Source organism: Tinamus guttatus, unplaced genomic scaffold, assembly GCF_059628265.1.
Source record: "Tinamus guttatus ecotype Peru unplaced genomic scaffold, ASM5962826v1 Tinamus_guttatus_pri_ptg000028l, whole genome shotgun sequence".
NCBI lineage: Eukaryota > Metazoa > Chordata > Aves > Tinamiformes > Tinamidae > Tinamus > Tinamus guttatus.
In genome coordinates, this window is record NW_028288562.1 from 1067305 (window position 1) to 1091755 (window position 24451).

At 40.6% G+C, this 24451-nt stretch overlaps 1 protein-coding gene across 1 annotated transcript in view; it reads left to right on the plus strand.

The window, feature by feature from the left end:
* The window catches only part of GRID2 (glutamate ionotropic receptor delta type subunit 2), a 561587-nt gene that overhangs the window by 323262 nt on the left and 213874 nt on the right, over positions 1-24451 (plus strand). The window contains exons 3-4 of the mRNA XM_088529596.1: positions 4808-5092; positions 16979-17184. Of these exons, the coding sequence (XP_088385722.1) occupies positions 4808-5092; positions 16979-17184 (491 nt within the window). The remainder of the gene's footprint in view (positions 1-4807; positions 5093-16978; positions 17185-24451) is intronic.

Sequence of the window (24451 nt, forward strand, 5' to 3'; positions counted from 1 at the left end):
CAGACTGAAAAGCATTGCACGGGAGTGCAAAACTCGAGTGGAAGACGCCAGCCCTTTCCCTTAGTCTTTAGTCTTTGCAGGGTGGAACTGGCAGCCGTCTGGCCCTCCATCCTCGTGAGCACCCGCATATTAGGAATGGGTTTGTAGAGCAGCCAGCAGAATATTTTTCTCAAAGCAAATAAGAAATCATCATATCTATTTTTCAAAGCTACTCAGGAATTCTGAGTGCCTAACAGCCATTTACTAGGTGTTCGAGTCCCCTAGTATGTTGTACCTCTCCCCTTGAATGAGCAATTTATGAAGACTTAAACGTAGCTAGATATGAATAAAGGTGCTGGAAGGATAAATTGTCAGAATGATTGATAAATGTTTTCCTCATCTGTAATGGACCATTATGGAGAAAAACCCAGAGGTTCTTACAGACTAGACTTTTCTCCCAGATCGCTGGCTGGGTGATAAGTTTTTAGCTGTTTTCAGCCTGTGGTGAATCTTATGGATCCCATAGAAATGACTGCCTTGGAAAAGGACATCCCAGGGGGTGACACTGGGCTGTTGGAGCGGTGGTTGGTCCCGCGTTGGGGCAGCCTTGGACACCAGGGCTTTGGGAATAGTGCACTAAACATACGTTACCTAGTGGGTCAAGGCACCCTATTGTTCCTGGAAGAACCAGGCGATTTGTAAATTAGAGAAAAATGAAGAAAAAAAATAAAAAACCTCCGGAACGCACCTCAGATGATCTGGGGGGATACTACCTACTCATTCGGCCCAACATCACTGTTTTCAGAAAATGAACGTAAAGAATTGGTCTGACCTTGTCTGAGCAGGAACTTAAAAGGGAACAACATGAGGCTGTTACTGGAAGCTTGTGATCCTATCCTCCTTGTTCCCCGTGTCCTCATGAGTTTATGGTGCATGAGTACAATTTGTTATGATTTATTAGTAAGAGGAAACAGGGGAAAATGATTAGAAATTACCCACACTAATAGCAGTGCTTAAATTTAAATAGTCCTTTTTCTTGCTGCTTATTTATTCCTGCATTCACTTTTAAACTTGCCCTTGGTTATGGATTTTTTCTTTTTTTCTGAATTACAGCAACTAGTGGTTATTTAAGGCCCTACCATTGTTTCTGTTTTACAGAGAGCACATTTTAAAGAGACATTTGTAACCATGACCATTTTAATTCTGCTTTGCTGGAAGTGCTTATACAAGCTGATAGCCTAGATATAAATTATTTATTTGAAATTGCAGTGGCTATGCACTTTATTTTAAAAAATAGCACACTGAACGCAAAATTATTTGTGCGTGTGTGTTTTTCTTAACTTAGATGCTGTGCCAAACTCTAGTTTAAAGAAGATATTGCTCTACAAGATTACATTTTTTCTCTCTATTCTGGCCATCAGCCCACCAGTGCTGGAACTTCAGCAACTCTGTGTTTTGAGAAAGATGTGATAAGCTGCAGAGTTGGATGCCAGGCCGTGCGCGTGCTCTGGCGTGTGTTATACATGAGATAATGGATGTGTTCATATACACACACTTGAGAGCTGTTTCAAGTTATCTGATACTCTGTCTGTACAACGTGAGAAATTTCGCTGTCAGCTTTATTCCTCTAGCTGGTGAAGGTGCATTTTATATAGCATCTGCTCTGTGGTGATGATGGTGAGGGTGAATTAACATCTGGGCAGCTTTTATGTTGCCTAGACATTATGAGTAATTCTTTGCACCTGTATGTCAACCTTCCATACAAGTCTATTTGAATTTGGTATTTCTGCTGTACCGAGTAGGGTCATAAAAGATGCCACGTGACTTCAGTTTCTTGTTTAGTTATCTGACTAATGCAGGATGATTATATTGACAGCAGACTAAATAAATATCAGCTTGAAAATGCAATCTCTAAGATGGTTGTAGCAATTGAAATTGCAACAGAATTTTGAAAGACAAGATGCTATTTAAGATACTGTTAAGATTTTTGTATAGATCTGTGGGTGTATGTGCACGTGTAACTTTTTTATGCGAAGATTTGATAAAATACAGGCTTGATATTTCAGATTCAAGAAGATATAAAAGTGGGATTTCAAATGTGTTTGGGCTAGAGCTTTTAGTCAGTTGATAAGACCCAGTTACAAGATTTGGATCACTAGGAAAAGGATTTAATTAAGCTTTTGTTTGTGTGGGGGGGTAAAAAAGGATTAAGAAACCATGCAACCCACAGTCTTAAGCTTTTAACCAAAGCAAAAAAAAATCTCCCATTGGAGCCAATAGAAGGTTAACTTGGGTGAGGAGCGTATGCTCTTGTATGTGATGTTTTGGTATTGCTTATAGACTTTACTTTTCCTGTATGTGTATACACTGAGGAAATGATGTACATTAAAAAAGAAGGCAATAATCTGGTCATGGATTGGTTTGGAAAGAGAGGCAAACTTTCACATGCTCATTTTTCTAAAAAGCAGCAGGTAACTCTGTGTTCAACAGCCTTGAAATGTAGGGCTGCAGGACGAAGGTGGAGGTGTGGGCATGATCAACTGTGTCCTGCCCTAATCCAGCCCTAATCCAGGATACAGGACTTGCCTACGTGTGCCCACAAAAGAGAGCCCTCCGGACAACTCTGGTCCTGAGGCTTCTGCAGCGACGGCCCCTCCATGTCGAGAGAGAAGATGCTAAAAACCTTCCCTCTTCTTGCCTGCCCTCCTTCCCTTGCCTTGCTTGCCAGCATCAGCATTTGCTCATGCGCAGCTGTCTCTTCTGTACTGCTTTTTTTTTTTTCCCCCACATCGTGTTTCAATAACACAATTCACAGAAAATATTTTTCCCCCTTTGCAGCATGGCAGTGTTCGTACTGATTGCCCCTGGTCTGACAGAGCACCTGGATATGCAGGTGCTTTCAGGTGGTTTTTGTAATGCAGGCTGCCTCTGAGAGACTTTCAAAAATCCTGTTTGAGACTGCAGGGTCTCACAACAAGTTTTATTTAAAGGGGGGCTATTAGGACCGTATAAACCTAAATTCTCCTTGAGCTAAAAGCAAGTTTTTGCAAAACGTAAGTTCAACTTTATGTCGCAGTTAAATCTATTGAAATCTAGGTATATCTATTGACCTCTAGATAGCTATATATAGATGGGTAGATCTGTATATTGGTAGTAGTTTCTCTGTCAAGCAGTAGCGTTCCCATCAGGATATGTATCCTAGGCATTTCAGTACTCAGCCCGTGTAGAAGAAACACATAGACCAAGGAAAATACTTTCCTGAGCCAGATTTTGCAGCCGCTCTGCGGAAAAGCTGCTTGTCCTATCTTATCTGGATGAAGGAGGTCAGGAGTGTTCCCAGGTCAGCTTCCAACCCCATCCCCAGGCTTGGACATAGTTTCAGCAGTGTCATCATGCCCTGAGAATCAGTCCTGGCATGTCGCATGGCTCTATATCCTACCTAGAGTAATAGGCTAGCTTTAAAAGAAGGTGGCTCTCAGAATTTGTGATCTGTCGCTGCTGTTTGGCCGTGAAGTCACGCACCGTGTGTGAGCCTGACTGCGGTAGCTCCTCCGTCGCGCTGTAAATGCTCCTGTTGAAGCCAGTAAGCGTTTGCAGAGTCAAGTATTAGTCACTCTGATTAAAGGCCATATGACATGAGACAACAGGTCTGTCGATAAGAGACATTTTTGTGTTTTTAAGGGAATATTGCGGTGCATGTGGGTTTGCTGCTTTTGCCCGCACCTGCCGCGTGCACAGAATGGTCTTGCACAAGGTAGTTGCATATGTAGATGCAGTTTACACGTTCCTGTCCCATTATCTAATTTCCATGTGTAAATGCAGGTTAACTGCAGTTGTCATTTGCTAGTGGCAAACTAAGAATTTCAAAATTCAGCCTTGAGGGCACTCTGGGGAATTGTGTGACAGGCTTGTGTTGGTTCTGCCTTCGAGCTCTCATTTCTATTAGGAGCCCAACATAAACACTTGACTCTGCTTTATTTCACAGAGTAATGCTTCAAAATTACAGACCTCATCGTTATTAATTCTTTTGTTATTTATTGATTGCATTAACATTAATCATGATAAACAGTTCTGGTGTTACTGCGAATGTCACTTGTAGAGTGCTCCAGGATGTCTGCTGTAAACTCTGTCTTCATTAAATAGATCATTAGTTACGGGGCATTATTTTCTTGGGTAAACGTTTCCATGCCCCTCATATAGAAGTAAGGAGAGAAAATGTGCCTGAATGGATCACTAGGTTTTTGAAAGTATCTTGCCATTTTTGAGACTTTTTTTTTCTCTAAAAAAGATGTGTTACATAAGCTTGTTGCATATATCTCTGAGAACCCAAAAGCAATTCAGCTTGTGCTGGGACAAGTTGATGTACATAATCATATTCAGTTGTGTTCAAAAGTTGACAGCAAGCCTGAGCTGCTGTTTCTTCAAGTTTTCTCTGTATAATGCAAAGATGCTATTCATGGAGCTGGTGTGCTAGACTTTGAGGAGTGTTTATCTCCTCGGGAAGTCATGTTAATTCGGTCTAGGAAGGCATTTTGGCTCTTCCTGAGGACCATCATGAGGCCTAGGGGTCGGATCCGTTTTCAGGCAATAACTCATTGCTGAGCCTGTTGGAAGGGGCAGTCTTGGAGCCTTCACTGCAAGACAGCTCGACACGAGCAGCAAAGCCCTCTGGCTCGCATGAACTTGTGTCTGAATGACCCAATGCGCAAAATTTTATCCGCGTTTCACTTGACTGAAGCTGCTGTGTTTCCGTTCCCAGGGTTTGAGTTTCAACAGGAAAATGCCGAGCCGCCCTTGTCATCCTGAATCTCGCTGTGCTTTCTTGCAGCCTGTGACCTCATGAACCAGGGCATCCTGGCCCTCGTCAGCTCCATCGGGTGCACGTCAGCCGGATCGCTGCAGTCGCTGGCGGATGCCATGCACATCCCTCACCTCTTCATCCAGCGCTCGCCCGCGGGGACGCCGCGCAGCGGCTGCGGCCTCACGCGGAGCAGCCGCAACGACGACTACACGCTGGCCGTGCGCCCGCCCGTCTACCTCAACGACGTCATCTTGAGAGTGGTCACGGAGTACGCCTGGCAGAAGTTCATCATCTTCTACGATAACGAGTACGGTGAGTGTTTCCTTAGCAGCGAGGCTCTTGGCAAATCCATGGCTGTTTTGAAAGCAGGTGCATTAAATCTTTAGAGTCTACTTGGTAATTTCTTTGCTGAAGTTAGTTGAGGAATATGGTGCATTTCTGGCTTTCTATTTCATCACTGTTTATGAAGTGTAAAAGTTTTTAGCGATTTTGCTTTTTTTTGGAGTGTAGAGAAGCTATATAAGACAGCAATTCCAGAGACAACTCATAAGATTTTACATTTGTTAGAGGTTTTTGGTGTGTGATGAAACCCTTCTGCTTATAGGCAAGTCCTGCTGATGGAAGCTCGGAGTAGCGCTGAAGGTAGGAAAGAGAGAGGCCTCAGCAAAAATGAGCTGGTATTTTTAAATGGCAAGTTTCTAGGCAGAACTTCTGTTTGAGAAGGGAAAAAACATGGAAAAAATGTTCCTTTCCTTTCCTTTTTTTTTTTTTTTTTTTTTTTGTGTGTGTGTGCATTTATTGTTCCTGAAAGGTGCTGAATTGACAGTCCTTATGTAATAGAGTAAGTGTAACACAGGTGGCACTGCAAATTAGACTGTGCCATCTAACTTGGCGACTTGCATTCTGTAAAAGAGATCTTCTAAAGCTGAGTAGACACATTGCTGTAGTAGTGATAGGTTATCTGACTAATTTTATCACTTTTTTCTATTGGAAATTGCTTTGAAACCAGACCTGTTTTCTTCAGATGCATCCATTATTCATATGTAATCATGACTGGTTTTGGATGAAGGTTTCCAAACTTATTTTCAAAGTCAGATTTTCGAGTTGTTGAAAAGCACTCACTTCAGCAATTTCCTGTGCATAATAACTGGCTCATTCAGGTCAGGTGCTATTGATTTTTAAGTTTTTTTTCCTCCTGGCTACATAATAAATTCTTAAATTAGAAAGATAGAAAATGATGAATAAGATAATTTCTGTTTATAATAGAGTAGCACTGAAAGGCACTAGTAAGAGAATGAGGAGAACATCTTGTAGAAACAAATACATATCTATATGTCTCTATGTACATATGAATACATACATGTATAGTGAGATGATGATAAAAAGCATGCCATCTCCCATCCAGAAACCTTGGAACTGAGTATTATTATGAGTTTGTGCATCTAAGTACCAGTGTACCTATGAAGATGAAAATCATAGCAGCTAAAGCAGCTTTCTGCATGTATATTTGAGTATAAAAAACTTGAGCAAACTTGACGATTAATGAACAGTTCTGAATAATTTTATTCACAAATATGAATTTTGTATTTTGAATTTTGTTTGTAGTTCAGACTCCAGGGCATTTTGTCCATGCTTTCTGAGTAGGAATTTCCAGATGGCATGAGTGGTGAAGTGCACGTTCCTGTCTACAGGTAATCAGCTTTGGGACCAGTAGTTTGTTCTGTGATCACCAAATGTGATGTCAGATGCATGTAGGTCTCTTCACTGTCTCCTAAGCTGCTGTGACATGGGTAGGCTCTGGATGAAGCCATACTGAACTAGCCAAGTTGATAATCTGACTTTGGTCAGTGATGCCAATCACATGTCCCAGAGCTTGGGCATTCAGCATGTCCTGAGCAGCCTGCTCCCCTTCTGACCATCTCGGGGCTTTCTGTAGTTTGATGCTTACACCACAAATAAAAAGGTTCTAGATACAATGTCAGCCTCATGTTGGCTCTCGCCAGCATTATCACCTCTACGGTAATTTAATTTTCTCGAAATCATGCTAAATCCTTGACTCTGCTAGGCGTCCTGGAGCAGCAAGCAGCTTGTATATTCTCTTTAGGCTTCTTGTATTTTCTTTATAAATTTAAAGCCACTGGCTTTACTGAATATCTATCTCCTCCTCTTTTAGTAGAGAAAAGGAGAGCAGATGTTTCAGATCCCCAGCCCAAGGCCCCTCTCATTATCTTCATTATTTAGGGAGTTCTTTCCTGTCTCTCCAATCTCTCTTTCTCCTGCTGGGATGCCTCTCTAATTCCTCACTACCCTGTTTCAGGTGAAATCATTAGGCCTGACACAGTATTTTGCCTTTTCTTAATTCTCTTAGCCAGCTTTTGATGTACGGCAGTAGTTTTCTTCTTAGCCATGATGACATTATTTTCTTAGCAGTCCCTAGTGAGCAATCTTGCCGGGAGCTTTTTATAAATCTTAACAAGTTATGTCACTTTCTCCCTTTTCCTGCTACTTTATTGATATACTCAACACATTCCCAGTATGTTAGCAGGGCACAGCTTTTCTTCCCACATTCTGTGTTGAGCAAACAGACTTGTTCAAAGTGGGGCGCAGAGAAAGCGAGGGCATGAAATCAGGGGCTGGGATCACGTGTTGGAGGTGTGGAGAAAGGCTGGATTGAGCCTTGACCTTGCTGGGAAGAGGAGGTTGGACTACGTGACCTCCTGAGGTCCTCTCCTCCCTGAATTACGCGGGGTTTGAGAAAATCATCCTTTTAGATGAGCCTCGGGACTATGGGTCAGAGTTGGCCCAACAACATCAAGAGACCTTTGGGTAGGTGGGGAAGGAAACATTAGGGTCTTAAGGATGAGTTTTGATGCCTCTTTTAGAAAGAAATCAACAACTGGATGTGCAGACACAGCAGCAGGTCTTGGTGTAACTGGTCGGATTGCCAGTGCAACTACGGGTGGCTGCAGGAAGCCACCAGTCCCTTTCCGGAACTTTCCTGAGAGGGTCTGCCCCAAGGTTTGCTCTGTTTCCACCCTTAGCTCGTACAGACCTGCAATCAAAATCTGTCTGTTTGCTCAGTTTAACGGCACTCACAGCATTTAATATTAGACATACTAATAAAATATTTTAACGCATAACATTAAAGTACCTGTGAGATCAACACTTGGGTAGAATTAAATTCATGTTTTTGAGTGTGGAAGAGATTATTTGTATGTTTAAAGCCAAGCACATACTCCTGTCCTTTCCAGAACTGACACCTGTGCAAACAGAGCTATTTCTTGCCCCAGTGGTTTTGGATAGCTGGTGATCATTCCTCTCAGGGTGTGTTTCATAGCTTTACGTGATGTCTCCATAGCAGAAGGTGGCATTGGAGGAGTAATGGGTATATAGTTACCAAAATGAGTAAATTCTTGAGATCTTTCACTGTTGCCAACTTTTTGGTTTTTTGGTAACAACTCTGGTAATCAGAGCAGTTTCATTAATTTCCTTTGTGAAAAATGGTTTCTTGTAGTGATTTAATTTAGCAATTTATAACAAAACACTTCAGTTGTATTGCTGAAATGATTTCCAGCAATATTTTTGCTATGTAAAAGTATCCCTTTCATATTTCTAATAAATTTTCCTACAGTAAAACTGGGATGAAATCCAAAGTAAATACTGTGCTAATCCAGTTCCCTTGCGCCCCAGCGCGAGGTTGCAACCATGTCTGTGTTAATTTATCAGTGTCATAGATTTTTAATTTTACGAATTGGAATTGCTTTTGACTTTTATCTTGCAATCTGTCACCGATAGTTTTCATCATCAGAGAGTCAAGGGTATTGTTTATAACTGGAACTCTGTCTTTCTGCAGCACAGTTACTTGCCAAATGTTATCCTTTTGTAAAATCCCACAAAAGCAAAGCAAACAAAAAGCAGTTAAAATGGTTGAAGGAAGTAATTACTTTAAGTCATAATTCGGCAGGTGTTGAAGAAGTGATGTGCAAATGCATCCATTTTCAAATGCATCCTTTCTCATCCTGCCATAAGAGGTACTATCTGTGCAGCATGAACCAGCCATATGTACTTCATTGAAACAGTCACATTGGCTCGTGCTCATTTCGTTCTGGACTGCTCAGCTCTAACTATAGCCCCACTGTACTGTAAAGAGTAGCCACCTCTGCCTTGTAAATGCTGGTGCAGTGACTGGCCATGCCCCATGCTCAGCCCCGAGTTCCTTTTGGGCTCTGTAAGGCCATCCACACCCTTTCAGAGAAGGCATTTCAGGTTAGACGTGATAACAATATAGCATGCTAACTTGGAAATTGTAAAGTTTAGTTGGGAAAAAGAGCCACTGACACTTCTGGACGTTTTGAGCACACTTAGCCTGGTTGTATCTTCCTTACTAGCTGGTTTTAAGTTCAAGGCAAAGGGCCTGTAGGTTGACCAACATCTGAGAATGGCCAGTCCCCAAGTCTTCGTGCGAAAAAGGCCTTAATGTTTACAAGAAATTAAACCAGAGGGATACCAAAGAAATAGTCATTTGAAATCCAAGTATTTGAGCCCAAGCGTGATAGAGCGCCAGCACCCTGTTGATGTTACCTCTGCCATGCATGGACACGGGGAGGCTTTAAGCTTTAGCAATTCATTTTTTTCTCTTCAGGCAGTTTACAGCTCACAGTATTTTCCACGACTGGATTTGAACTCAGATACTTTCCTGTAGTAGTAAATTCTTTATGGAGCAGTGACTGAATCACTGCAAAAGCATAATTGTGAATTTTGTGCCATTTTACAGTGTAGGTATCTCTACATTTCTTAGATGAAAGGGAGAAACTTCAGCTGTTTGAAAAACATTTATTTTTAATGTTTTGTTGGTGCCAAAGCAGATAGAAAGATTCTACACTTTATCTAAAAAGGTTTGGGGAATAGGATTGTTCCTGGGGAATGGATTTTGTCTTATTTGCTATTCTCTTTTATAGTAGGGGTAGTAATATTTTAAAATCCTTCTGTATTTTTTATGCAAAAGTTAAAAACTCCACTTCCCTGTCCAACATTCTGGTCTAACCTTGTATTTTTCAACTCAGCTCACCTGCAGTGTGCAAGCATCGTTGCTAATTTACGTCATACTTATTGATTTCAAGACCAATATATCTTTGCTTTACAGTCTTTTGACCTTCCTACTAATTCCACATACATTTGCCAGTGGATTTTTGCCTGTCCCTTAGGTGGTAATTTAATTTTTACTTTTGCAAATATCATTAAGAGCACTATAAGGAGGATTTACTCTGCTAAGAGAGGCGATCTCATGGCAAGCAGAGGTTGAGAAAAATAATTGAAAATCTCCCTTCCCTCCCAGGGATATTGATAAGGTTAGCAAATAGAAAAAGAGGGCATCTTTCTGACAAAAACTTTCTTCTGGAGCTCTTCCTGCTTGCCCTCAGCCTACACAGGTTTTGGGGATTATTTGCACACCTGAGAAGGATGAAAGTGCCTGGTCATGTTACTCAAAAAAATGGTTTTGGCTCCCTCTCGTAGAGGGTTGGGGAGAAAGAAAATAAAAGCCAAAGGAGGAGAGCAGTGGGATCTGTGACCTGGAGGATGCTCGCTGATGGGAAGAGGTTTGGGAAACTATAAAGCCAAGAGGGAGATCATCTGCCCCAGGAAGGTGGTAGTTTCCAAAACTTATGCGCAAGGTAGCAAGATGGGGCTCCTGCTCTTGAAAAATCCTGGGAAAGGAGGGGTTATGCCTGGAACTCAGCAGGGTGAGTGTTTGAAGAATGGTGCTATTTGGAGATGATGCCCATCTACGGGTTTGAGCCCTGGTTTCTCCTTTGAAAACCATGCAAAGCAGGTAATTTCACTGATGCTTTCCTGCATAAACATTTTCCAGAAATAAATATCCGATGACCATTCACAGGCACGTGCTTGGAACCGTAACATTTTGGATTATTTGAAGTTTTAATGTAAGTTTAATAAAGATTCATAAAAGAATCACATTCTCCTTAATCGATTGCAAATGCTTGTAATTACCCCGAGGCTGTTTTCAGCTGCCTGATGACTATAATATTCTCAAGTCTGTCTCCAGACAGTATTAAAACTGTTTATTACTCATTTGGTTCCTTGCCAACTTCCTGTACTCATTTACTTCGCTGTGCCTCAATAAACATATAATTAATTCAGGCTTATTATTGATTTTTTTTTTGCATTAGCACATATTACATTATACAGATAAGAAAAGGAACATGTATTTTTCATCTGTGTAACTTTAATGTGTCGATTATATTGCAAGTTGGTGGCTCTTTGTGAGAACTTTTGTAAGAACTTGCTTAGCTAGACCTAGCTAGAAGTTGAATATATTCTGATTGGCCCTGAAATTGTTGAATTTGTGAGATAACTACACTTTCCCTCCCCCCCCCCCCCCCCCCTCCAGTGGCACAATGTCCAAGCAATGGCAGTGATTATATCTAGAGTTTCAGTGCTGAGGTCAAAAAAAATCTTGAGATGTTTTCCTAGTTCCTGTGCAATAGGTAATCTCTGTGCACGAGATGCTGCCCCTTGAGGCTTTGCAGACACGTGAGGTTTCACCAGTGCATGCAGTCTTCAAGGCTGAAAAGAAATTCTCTTACAGAGTATTGGAGTCCTTGAACCTTGCAGTGATCTCTGCTGCTGTTTGCCAAGCATTTTTCAATACGTTGTTTTAGTGTCTTTTCCAATGTACTTAAAATTGAGCTCAAGGGAACAGGGAGCAGTGGTGACCCCAGGGATTTCTGGTGTACCATATACACATAAGTATAGATTACTTGATGTTAAATAATGATTATATATCTAGGCTAGGTATGAAGCTGGGTAGTTTTTAAGTGTAACTTTACAGAGTAAAGTATAGTTTTATATTTTGCTCTATATTTATATCTTGTATACACAATTTGTGCAGCATATTTTTAGAGAAGTGAGTAAATGTTGAAGATAAAGTGAGGCTCTGAGCTATTACTGGTTTTGAAAGCAATGGATAGGAAAAAGTATGTTTTTATGCAAGATGTTGCTTTACTCAAAGGAAATTCCTAGGAGCCTTCTGGAAACCTCTGATACAAGCTGTGGTCAAAACCAAATAAATGAAGAGGTAGAAAGCAGGTCAGGCAGCCAAAAGCACATGATAATACAATTGATTGGATTATCACCCTCCAAAAGTATTATCTGACTCCCTTTCTAATTTAGAGAAGCTACGGTAGCAGCTGATACATTCATGGATTAGTTCTAACTTCAATTTTTTTATCTTTGTTATCCTTTGCCTTTTTTTTCCCCTTTCCAGTTCAAAAGCTGAGAAACTCAAAAGGAAAATTCTAGTGTCAATCAGCAGCAGCATAGGAAACTGAGGCTTGCAGGGTTTGAAAGCTGCTCAAGTTAGTATTGCTTCCCCAACATGGATTCAGCTACCTGAGGTTTTTCTCTTAATATCTAATAATTGGAGTATGGCCTGGAACACAACGTAGCTCATATGAGAGAGCGTTGAAAATAAGGATTTCCTGGCCATTTCACTAGCACTGCGGTAGTTTTTATCAAACTAAAGCATTAGTGGTTTTTTTTTTTTTTTTTTTTTTTTTTCTTCCCCGCTCTCATCTAGAGATTTCAGAAAACTACAAATGAGGGAAGGAAAAAAAATCATCATTTTTTCTGGAGATTTGTCCAGCATACAGTTTTGACAATACTAACAGGATTTCATATGTATTAAACATTTGAGCTAAAATCGATTTATGAGCTTGAAGCAGTGCTATGTTCTGTGAGGTTAGACATTTCAGCTACAAAAGCTTTGACTGTGTGTCTCTCCTAGTGCTCAAATGCCAATTTACAAAGACCTTTTTGTGTGTTTTTTGGGGGGTGATTTTTTGTGCCTTTTTGTTTGTTGTTTGGTTTCAGTTTGGAGGTCCTTTGAGTTACACCTAACCTGACGAGTGAGAAGAAATCCCACCACTCTGGATGCAGGGTAAAAGATAGATTCACTTGCTGCCTTCCCTTGGTGTAAATATTAACAAGATGAATAAATACCAGCGCGCAGAGAGGAGCGTTGAACAGGGAGCATTTTGCTCAGCGCTTTAGGAGAGCGGTGGCGTTGTCAGAGCCCAGCCAGAGCTGTGAGTCTCCCTGGTGTGTTGTGCATTTCCGTAATTAATAGTTGCTGTCGCGTTGGCCATCATTGTGTAAGGAAGAATCACTGCACTAGACTTATAAAGCTCTCTTGATAAGGATTTGAACAGTGTCATTTGTTATACAATGGCTTTTCTCATCAGCTGGACAAATAAAGTGGTCTTTTCTGTAAATCAGCCAGTGAATATTTATGACAGGTGCATTCACCTTTACTGCCACAGCTGAATCAGTTGGTATTTATCATCAGGGCAGACTGTGAGGAAAACGTTCACAGATCTAACAGGGTGCGAGAGAGGATGAGCTAATGACTGTAACCCGCGCGTGAGGTGGCCAAACTGCTCAGTAACAGCGAGTGCCCTATAATTTAGGTGAAATCCAATGATGGAAGAGGGCGGATTAATTTATTGCTGTTTGTGAATAGTGCTGTCTTTCCCCTCTTCTGGTCATAGTGTGATTTGAAAGTTTTTTAAAAAGGCATCTACTTCTCGCTTATGGTTTTCTTTTTTTTTTTTTTCTTTCTTTTTTCTTTTTTAATAAGAGCATTTAAGTAGCATTTAGCATGTGAGGTGTTAATATATTCACTGTTTGTTTTGCGTGGTATGTAATGGCACACTGAGTACACGTGCTGTTTTTGCTTTGAGAGGTTTAAAACCACCACGTCTTGTTCTAGGATTTCCTAATCATTAGACTTTTGCCTCAAACAGAATAGGGGAGTTGTACCTGCTGAAACGATTCACCTGCATAGAAACAGAAACGCAGAAGAGAACAAATATGGAGAGCAGGGTTTGCTGTCCCGTGATGAGGAATCTCTTGGGGAAGGAGCAAATCTTGATTTTTCATATCAAGATCAGGTAGCAAAGGTCAAGGCTCGTTGTTGTTAAGATGTTTTGTTGGTCTGTTAAAGTTTGACACTTGGAAAGCTGTGGAGTTTCAGTCTCCCCTTGTCTCCTCAAAGTATTGACTCCTTTTCCCAAGCACCTGGCTGTGCACATTTGTGAACTGTAGAGTTTGGCATTAAATGGTGGTATTGGCTCGTGTTAGGCAAGGTGGTTCTTACCTATCAAACCCCTGTGAGGTTAAGCTCTTTTTGTTTTTGTGTGAATTTTGTGAATTTAGGTGCTTGCATTCCCTTTGCACATCATTTTCAAAGGGCTTCCTTAGGTCTGGTTTTCAATAACTCAGCCTAGAGCAACAGGGACCCTTGGGTCCCAGCCACCTTGTAGCATCATGGTATGTATGGGCAGTCAGGGAATGTCACTACCTGGTACGTGGCTTTTGTTCAACAGACCATCTGGGCAACCTTGTGCATCTCTTCAAACACGCTTTTGGCTGGAAAGAGATTTTTTTTTTTTTTTTCCAGTCTGCTTGAACTTTCTATCTTCTGATGACTGGCTGCAGAATGCCTCTGTCTTCTTGTATGTACATGTAATTTGTAGCTTTTCCACATTTTTGGAAATGATTGTGACTCATCTGATTTTAAATAGAAAATAGATATGCATCTTTTGGCTGGGCGACAGGGTGGCTAGCAAATCCAGGGCAAGAAACACCTGTGTTCCAGACATGAACAGTTCTGTGTCTCCACAACGGAGCCATCTGTGCTACAGGTTGCTTGCCAGATTTTCCTACAGAAGGAGCTTATCTACTAGAAGGATGACTCCACAGAGCAGCGTGGAAATGTGCCACGATCCACGCAGGAAAGATAATGCTGCCCATTCAGCGGTGGCATCTGTTCTTTGGCATGTGCCTTGAATATGATCTTTGCTGCTGTTGAAACACTGGAGGCACCATCATCATTTATACAGCATTTAAATAACATGGTGCTTCTATCTGCTCTGCTGAGCCTCACCAGTGTCTTCATTTTACTGATTGGTTGCTGAGGATGAATATGTATTTATTTCTGTTCTCCTGCATGGTGTTTTGTCAGTGGCGTAGGCAGAAGTAGTAAGGAAGTTTTATGAGCTGTGGTTTGGTATCCTTTCCACTGGAATGATGCTCTTCTCCTAAAACCTTATCATGCAGTTGTCACGCACACACTGATAAACCACCGGAATGATCAGCTAATAAATACGCAGCTGCAGAATGAGGCCGGTGCCTCCGTACCTTGTGCCCCTCATCCTGCGAAGGTTCAGTGCGTTTGTCTTGTTCTTTGGGTGCGTGTGCAGGTAGGAATTCATCATGGGAAGGAAACCACAGCAGTCTGATCCAACCCTCTGGCTTCTGGGACAACACACATTACAGCCTGTCAGCCAATAATTTCTGGCTGTTTATAAATTCTGCTGAGGTGAAATCATGGTTTTGTTCTGAAAATAAATTTTCTTTTGGTGGCTCCTGCCTCATCTACTGTGGGGTCAAGGCAGATTTTATGGATTTATGCTGTAGATTTTTTTAATGGCTTTTCTATTCAAAGTCTTTTCGCTCCCCCTTTTTCTTTTCGCTCCCCCTTTTTCTTTTCGCTCCCCCTTTTTCTTTTCGCTCCCCCTTTTTCTTTTCGCTCCCCCTTTTTCTTTTTTTCTTTTTTTTTTAATTGTTGTTTTGATGGTATATTCATTCTTGTATCAGTGGTATATTCTAGCTATATATGATCTCTATCCTTCAGTAGTTTTGACTAAAACTAGTTAGGTTTTCTTCAGTTTTTATTTCATTTGTCCATGTGTCGCTTGGGTCAACAAATTGGGTCAACTCCCGAAGCTTTAGCATGGAGGGGTTAACATAGAAAGAAGTTACTTTATAATTTGCATAAAACTAGATATATTTGTAATGGCCCAAATAATCTTGTTGCTTCTTAATTTAGGCTTAAGTGCCAAAAAAAAAAAATTCTAAAGATTCTAACAGCTCTGATTAGATTGAATTTAATTTTCCTGATTTGGATATTAAATAGAAGCTGTAATTAGCAGCTGATTCTCTTAGAGAGCTTTATTTTTAGGATAAGCCTGGATTTTATTCACGCTCGAGCTATTCTTCGGGTGCTCGGTTCATATTGAGATTTCAGCAGCACCGAAAATAAATACAGTGACAGGCCAACTTCCAAGACGGCGCCTGTTTAGCAATATTTGTGCTCCAGTTGGTTATAAACCATTTTGTGGCTTTTTCTTTGCCATCTTCAAGCCGGTGCTGAGGTGCCTGGAGCTGGTGTTTCCAGCCGGGCCCTGGAGGCCTCAGCAGTTCCGGGCTCTGTGGCCCCTGGCTTCACAGGCACTCTGGTGTAGGCTTCTTGGTCTGAGCAGCTTTTTAGGAGACAGAGCAATATTTAAAGGTAGTTTTGTTGCTGTTGTTTTTCCTTAAATGGGTGTTTTTCCTCATTTCTTCTGTCATTACAGCAGTCCTGGTGTGAGGGCGAAGCAGCAGCTGCGCTGTGTCATGGTGATTACCACACGGCCGAGGCTGCATCTCCCCTGCCTGAGCCTAGGGGGCCTGCCGAGAGCCAGGGGAGGGGGAGCTTATGTTTGCAACAAACAAACAAATGAGCAAAAACCAGCGAACAGATAAAGCAGCAAAGCCTTTTTAAAAAGTAGAGAAGTGACTCCATCAGGTTTTGGTTTTGTTTTTTTGCTGTTAGATTTCTGGTTTTCATTTCAATAAAGCAATTCAGGAAAAAAAAAAGAACAAGAAAAAAGGCTTATTTTTTGCAGTTTTTGGTCTTATTTTGGAAGAGTTGGCATTGGTACCTCCATCCTTCTTCCCCAAGCCGTTGTTGTTTGAGGCGGATTTGGTGGGAAGGCACCGTAAGGTTCTGCGGCTCCGCTGCCTGGTGTGAAGGTACTCGGTGAAGGCACCGGGAGCTGGTTACACCTGCCTGTCTGGCTGCTTTTTTGCTTTCAGAGGAAATCTGGGACAATGTGAGGACATCTGGGTGTTTCCTAGAGGTGCTTTAGGGCTCAGGTTTTTAGTGCTTTTATGAAACTGCATGAGCACAGCTCAGGAAGCACGTGCTGGTGAACATTGTGTTGAAGTCCAAGGGGTTACCTGACACCAAACTCCCTACTTTTGTAGTATTAAATTGATATTTTTCATTTTGTGTTTTTTTTTATCTTTTTCTCCACTTGCTAATTAATGCCTGGATGGACATTTTGCTCTTCCTAGATATCCGTGGCATCCAAGAGTTTCTGGACAAAGTGTCCCAGCAGGGCATGGACGTGGCCTTACAGAAAGTGGAAAACAACATCAATAAAATGATCACGGGGCTCTTTGCCACGATGAGGATCGAGGAGCTGAACCGCTACCGGGACACGCTGCGACGGGCCATCCTGGTCATGAACCCCGCCACTGCCAAATCGTTCATTACAGAGGTAGGTGTCCATGGGGAGCGTCCTAGCACCCGTCACCACGTCTGCAGCTGCTCTTCAAAAGGTTTGGCTTATTTGGCTTCATAGACAAAACAGTATTTAAATAGCCTCTCTTTTGAGATCATCATCAAAAGTTTTTTTTTTTTATGTCCATAAATGTGCATGCAAATCACAGATACAAATCATCCAACATGAACAAAGTTTATGAATATCTTACTGTTGTTTCCTTGCTCCTGTCAATTATTTTTACTTGGGAAAAAATATATGTGAATAAAATGCACATACATGATTGGTACTTCACCTTTTTTATGTGACATAGAGTTTACTAATGAGCTGTTACATATACCTGCATAGTGGAAAGGTAGTAGAATTTATAAATATGAAGGATTAGATCAAAAGGAAGAATGTATTGTAGGGTAAGGCTGTACTTAGTTATGTAAGGAGAAATTGCAAATATAAAAAATTGGAAATTTCAAGAACTTATTCCGGAGAGAGATGACTTGTACAGCACAGTTGATTCCACAGTTGCATAATTTCTTTATATGAGTGTCAAGTTCCAGCAATGAGCTGTTTCGCATGAGCTTATATCAAGTTATGCTCTCTCCTTCAATGTCGACCTATGCTTAAAAAGATTTGTGATTTATTTATTTATTTATTTGTCCCAAAGAAATACACTTTCTCTCTATAATACTTTTCTTTGGCTGTACTTGTGTAATTCCTCTTCATTTTTCTTCTTATCTGTAGGAAAATTGAAGCATAAAAACTAACCATATGTATGTAATTTCAAGTGAATGCCTTTGAACAAGACAGAGTTTAAAAGAGGATTTGGGGGGTTTGGGATTCTTGTTTGTTTTTTGATTAGGTATTCTTGATGCCCTCTTTGCACACTACAGCTTTCTAATTCTGAGTAGCGAGGATTTGTTACACTGTCCAAATATTTGTTTTGTCTTGTTGGATGTGAAAATTTGTTGGCCGTGTTTCAGGTTGTTCTGCACTGTTTTCATCACGCAACTGGCAGGTGATTTTTTTTTTTTTTTTTTTTAAGTGGGTACTGTAAGGTATTTGACATTTCAATCTGAAAGCAGCAAAAAGGCTCTAACTGCAATAATTTCATGAGACAAAACTCATATATCGCTCCTAAAGAGAAACACCGTCTTAAAAGAATATAGTTTTAATTGTTAGTTTTTACATGCTTGATTGTGGTAATGAAAGTATTGTTGTCTCTTGAGATTGCAAGAACTGAGCTTTAAAAGCCTAAAAAACAAACGAACAAACAAAACAGAACCAGATAACTAAAGCCAACTGCACAGATGCCAGGTACATATTGTCAAGGAAGTATGCAGCTTATTTTAAAGAGTCCTCATTTTGTCATTTTTTTTTTTCTAGAAAGACTACTTTATTGCTCATGATACTCTTTTGTGAGCAAGGTTCAAGGAGAAACCTCACATCAGACTTACCTTCCTTGTTTTGCCTGTGTGCTGTTTTTCAGGTGCACTGTGTGGCCAGGAAAATTCACAGAAGCAGCTTCTTAGTAGAGTTACTCAAACAGAAGTTTATAAATAACATTTTCTTACTAATAACGTGGGGGAGTGAACTACCTTTCACAGTAGTTGTGCCCTCATAGGCCTTATCTGTGCAAGGGGAAATTTGCTGACATAACTTCCCCAATACATAGCTAAAACCTGTCATATTGCAGTTGAAGCAGCAGCCGTACTATATGGGCAAACACGTTACAAAATCTACTGTCAATGCTTTAAGATATTCCTAAATAATTCAAGCATGGGCACACTTAATCCAAAGAGTGTGCCTTATGCCTAATTATTTTACCTTTGGAATTCAGGTTAACCTTGTGGAATTTACTTGTCAGCATATGGAGTTAATAAGAAGCAACTGCGTATGTAGACAGGCTCTCCATTTTTTTATGGATTTTTTTTTTTTTGCCTTTTTTTGGCTTGTTTGTTTTCTTTTTTGAGCCCAGGAGATGCATTTAGCTTCTTAGCTGGATTCAGCTGCCAGCCTCTCTCTGGATCTCCTGTCTCAAATAGTCCCTGTGGCTTGAGCCCTTCTTCTTGGACTAAGGATTTGGCTGAACCCCCTCATTGTGTAGCTGAGAAGAGGGCTCATTCACTCTGCAACAGCTGTAGTAAGTGTGGGCTTGATTACTATGCAAGCAACAACTATTCCTGGGTAAATAGTCAGACACTAGCCTGTGTAAATAGGCATTCTGCAAATTGGAGATTCCTTGCGGTAGACTTTATCTGTGTTCTGACTCTTTGAATATTTATCCATAAATAAGAGCATATAAATAAGAACCTTCTTTTTTATTTAGTTTGGCTTATTTTTAGATCTTAGCTCCTACCTCTTTTTTCTCCAGCTTTTGTATCTATAGAGCTTGCAAACATGAAGTCTCTACTTATATACTTCAGAAAATGGAGATTAAGATGTAAAATACAATATTCTGGCTATGATTATGGTGGTGGTCAAAAGCTGCTTGTGTTTTTGTTTTTTCTCTTTCTTTTTTTTAACAGTAAGATAATAATTTGCCCTCTGTAGAGCATGAAAATGTAAGAAGGCTTGGTATGAATGAGGAGCAGAGATCGCTACTTCTATCCTTGTGAGCTAAGGGATATGAATAATACGAAGAGAGGGAGAGAGAGAGTAGCCAAATTGTCTTCTGCTCTTCACTGCTCAGATGTGTGGACAGAGGAGTAGAAGGCTCCCCAAAAATAGGGGCATCCAGTGAGTTAGGGGGTTTGGAGATATTGGAGTTAGCAAATAGGCACCTTTCTCTGGATCAGTTTATGGGAGCATCCGGGAGAATCCTTTGCCAGGGATGTACAGGTTAAGCATTTGAGTTGTCAGTAGGGAGGTATCCTTCAGTATCCTTCAGTAATTATCCAGCTGCCATTGGTGAAGCAAAATATTCCCTTGAAGCCTTTTTTAGTTGCTGAAAAGCTGTTCACAACTAAGTAGCCATGGGCACTGGTGACTAATATGTGTTATAAGGCACTTTTTATTTTTACTTATTTTCATGTTTGTATTTCTTTTTATATTTCAATCTGTGAAGGACTTTCAATATATGAGAAGCTATGTGGGGGTGAGGAGTAGAGATCTCTCTAAACTCAGCACGAGAATTAAACTGCAGGGTCAAGTGGCCCAAGGCCAGGGTGGAAGAATAGAGGAAGCATTGCCTGCTGTGCTCAGGCAAATAAACAGGAAAAACTAACACAAACAAACAAGAGCAAGGACTCTTGGGGACAGGAAAGTGTCTATCTCCCTGTCAGTCACGGTCAGCAGGCATTTCACTAAAACAGTAGGAAAGGCTAAAGAAAGGAAATAGAGGAACCACCCCAGGGTTGAGTCTCGTTTGCAAAGCAAGGACTTGTAAAGCCAAGTATGCGAAGGCTGGGTAGGAGAAGGAGCAGGCCAGCAAATTCCAGGTTGAATGACAAATTTGGGAGAAAGCGTGACCTCTTTGAGGAAGCAGGTTGTCCTCCACAGCGTCACATCGCTGCCACTATGGTTCTGCTTGCAACTTTATGTCTATTTAGCTAGAGGCGATCCTCGATCAACTAAGAGCAGAGCAAAGAACATGTAATTTTGTGCGCAAAGATTCTAGGAGCCGATAACAGACTATGGGAGATGGATGACGCAGTTGGTTCTGTGCTTAGATGTAGCAGAGGAGAATTATGTTGACTACCAAAAGCCTTTACATGGTGAAAATCCAGCCAGCCATGGGTGAAGAAGCCTAGCTCCAGCCAGGGATTTGGCGGGAGATTCGTCAGAGTTTATCTAGTAAAACCTTTTGCACCCTGGCTGCATGTGAAAGCCAACAAAGGTGTTGTGAGGACTGGAGAATTTCAAGCCATAGATGTAGCAAGTGTCGGTTTGCACATGTGACAGAGTATGACTGTTCAGCTGTTTTCCTCAGTGCAGCATGGTTTTTTTGTATTTAAAAATACTAAACTTTTATTATTCCAGAGCCCCAGTTCTGTAGTAAGCTGAAGCTACTAAGCCCCATATTGCCAGGACTTGATACATGCAAATAATTATGCTAGAGGTATTGGAAATGTTTACTGTTAAACACCTATTTAAAGTCAGTCTGACACATAGCAGCATTGGGGCCAGATTAGTCAAAATGTCATTAAATTGTGCAAGTTTCTTCCACTCAAGCTGGTGAACAGTGGGTTAGTGCCTGTATGCAAAGTCACAACACATGCAATATGCAAATCTGCAACAAAACTAATCGCAGATTTTAGCCGGCCAATCTGAGAATTTTAGGAAAGTCCTGCAGTGTGTGTGTGTAGGTATGCTTATTTTACCAGTCTCTATACAAGCCATTATTTGTCTGTGTTCACTCTCAAATCAGAGTTTGAAGTTTTGTAACCGTTAGGCATTAGTAGACTTTACTGTGCATAATTTCTGCAAACTGTTTTTTCTACTGCAAGCTGATTAATTAGCTTGAATGAAGAGAAACTACTCTACTGCTTTCATAAATAAAATAACTTTTTATAAATAAAACTTTAAAAGAAGACAGGGGAGATAGAATAGAGCGTGTAAATGAAGTACTGAATAATAATTCTTGCCATATAATGTGCAAGTGAAACAGAAGTGAATGTGTATAGAACAAATACAATTTAAAAATTCTTTATATCATTGAACCTCCACTGTGCTTTCTCTAATGGCTACTGTGAATAGAATGAGAAGTAGCATTTATTCAGTAAGATGACATAAATGCTGGTGGCAAATGCCCTAGTTTTTATTATGCCCTCTGTTGAAAAATAATAGGGCCTTTGAAAATATTTGAATAAATATATATATTTTACAGTGATACTGTTATTGTTTTACCAGTTTCAATTTAAGATCTGATTATGCAGCAAATCCTGAGTCATTGAGAGCTACGACTAGGTTTTGCTATAGTGTTATGTTGAACTCTAAGCAGGTCATGTCTATGAACATGATTTCCTGAGAAATAGGACCGGCTATTCAACTGTTTCTCAGCAAGGTTCATTCTGCCTTTTTGTGACCAAGGTTCATGGAAACTCAATCTTTTTTTCCCTTAGTCTATGTTGTTGGCCTTGTTGAGTTTTTTTAGACATATCCTTAGGGATGTAACAATAACATCTGTCTGTTTGGTTTTTCTGTTTCTCCCTGTTAATAGGGAAAATTGCCCTGTCTTTAGACAAGAACATTGATAAAGAGACATGACCTGAAATGAATTTAAATAGAAAATAAAAGTTAAGAATTCAAGTGCCTGTGTGCTACTTGCACTGAAAGTTGGGCAAAGTTTCTGCAGCCTTCACTTGTAGTAAGTGGTCATGGTTTTTGCTTGGTCTTGGATGCTATGGCAGAATTCCTTTCATGTAGTCTTCTATCTTTTCCTATTAGCTATAAGTATCGAGTCCGTAGAAGTAGCTCTTGAGGAGATGATATGATATAAGGCAGTTGTCAGCAGCCCTGAAGTGCGCGTGCTCACATTTGTATGAAGATCACCATCTGGGCACTGACAGATGACCAGGCTGGTAGACATATGATGCTAGTAAAAAAGAGGAAGGTAATATTCACATCTTGGAGATGTGTAGGACCAGTGTCTTCAGAGATTATCTGTGTGTGTGTGTGTGTGTGTTAAGCTATCTGTAAGAGCAATAGTTGTTACAGCAGTTCTCTTTAGCTGGCTGTGATGGTGGTGATGAATCAGCAGCAGCCATGTGAACTTGTCTGCATCTATTTATCACCTCTTGATCCTGTAATGTTTTACTGTAAGTGTAAATGTTGATGTTGAAGAATCGTACTGGAATTCAGCTTGGGCAGACGATCTTTGGTGTCTAAAATCAGATTTTGCCTTGTCAGTGAATCTGATCCTCTATTTTTGTTCTAAGTCAGCTGAATGTGCTATTTTTAAGTTAATCTTTTAAGGTTATCTTGCACGCTAGTTTTGTTTGAGGAGAGTTAGTGTTTTGGCCCTGCACTCCTGTGAAAAGTACTCTTGTGCTTTTGAGTCCATTCCTACATGGTAACTTTTGGTTAAATAAAACCCATTCAAATGTAAGACTATAATTTGTTTCTAATGAACCACTGAAAGCTAAGCTCATTTTTTGATTTTTTTTTCTGTAGCATTAAACATGGTAGTTGAAGTGGTGCATTGTCCTAACAGCTTAAGGACTTTTTGCTTCACAGTATCTCTCAAATCCTGTAACTGCTCAGAATCCTGAACATGCTGAAACTTCTAAATGTATAGAATATTTTTTTTTTGTCATTGTTGTCGCTTTGTTTTGCTTTTCAATAGCTGCAAAGAGTGGAACAGGGGTCTTGGAGGTGCTTGTATTTTACCTTCCCCTAAAATTTTTTGCAGGTTCTCAAATTCACTCTTTAGTCCAAGCTCTGGACTGCTTGTGCTCTTAGAGCCTTAAGTGTGAGGTTGCTTGGCTGGTAGTTGAATGATCAGATACAAACCTCCTTTTTTCCTATGTTTGAAGATTAGGGTGATTTTTGATACATTTCCTTCCAGAGATTACAGGTTCAGTGTTAAAACATTTTTAGCTGTAGGCAAATGCAAGTTGTTGAAAGTTTCAGTGCTGAGATAAGTCAGCTTTAAAGGGCTTTTTACCACGTACGTTGTCACTGTGACTATGACTTTAGACAATCCATATCCCTCATCTGTTTGTATTTCTACATGTTCAGGGAAGTGTCAGCACTGCCTGACGTTGCCCAGATGGTTTACATCAGTATCTAAAATGTAGAGAAAACATCATGGGCAAGCTATCCCAGTGCCAGGAGTCCAGCTTTGTGTTAAAGAGTAGCGTGGAGCAGAAAGCTCTCTGTGTGCCCTCTGCATGGGTCTGGGTTTTAGAAGGAGGGCTGCTCCTCGCTCGCTCTATATATTATAAGCTGTGTATTGGTAAGGTGGAGCCCAGCTGGTGCAGGTTGCACTGGCTGCCTGTTGCTTCTGTTTGTTGATTAAGATTGCTAATAGCAGCAGCTGAGGAGAGCTGGGATACCTGCGTGCTCATCTTGCAATCAACTGTGCCTCGTATTCATGTGTTGTGAAAAATGAGACAAAATCCTGACCTAACAAGCCTCATGGAAGCCATGTATCTCCAGGGATTATATATGCATGCCTTTAAATCCTTGTCCCTGGTTATGGTGGTATAGGAAGATCTTCATGAAAGTGTGTGTCCAGAGCCAGTATCAACTGGAGCATCTATGGTTTTTACTATGTATGTTTAAGAGTAATTGTTCTGTGTTTGTCTTCATTCTGGATTTTCCTTAT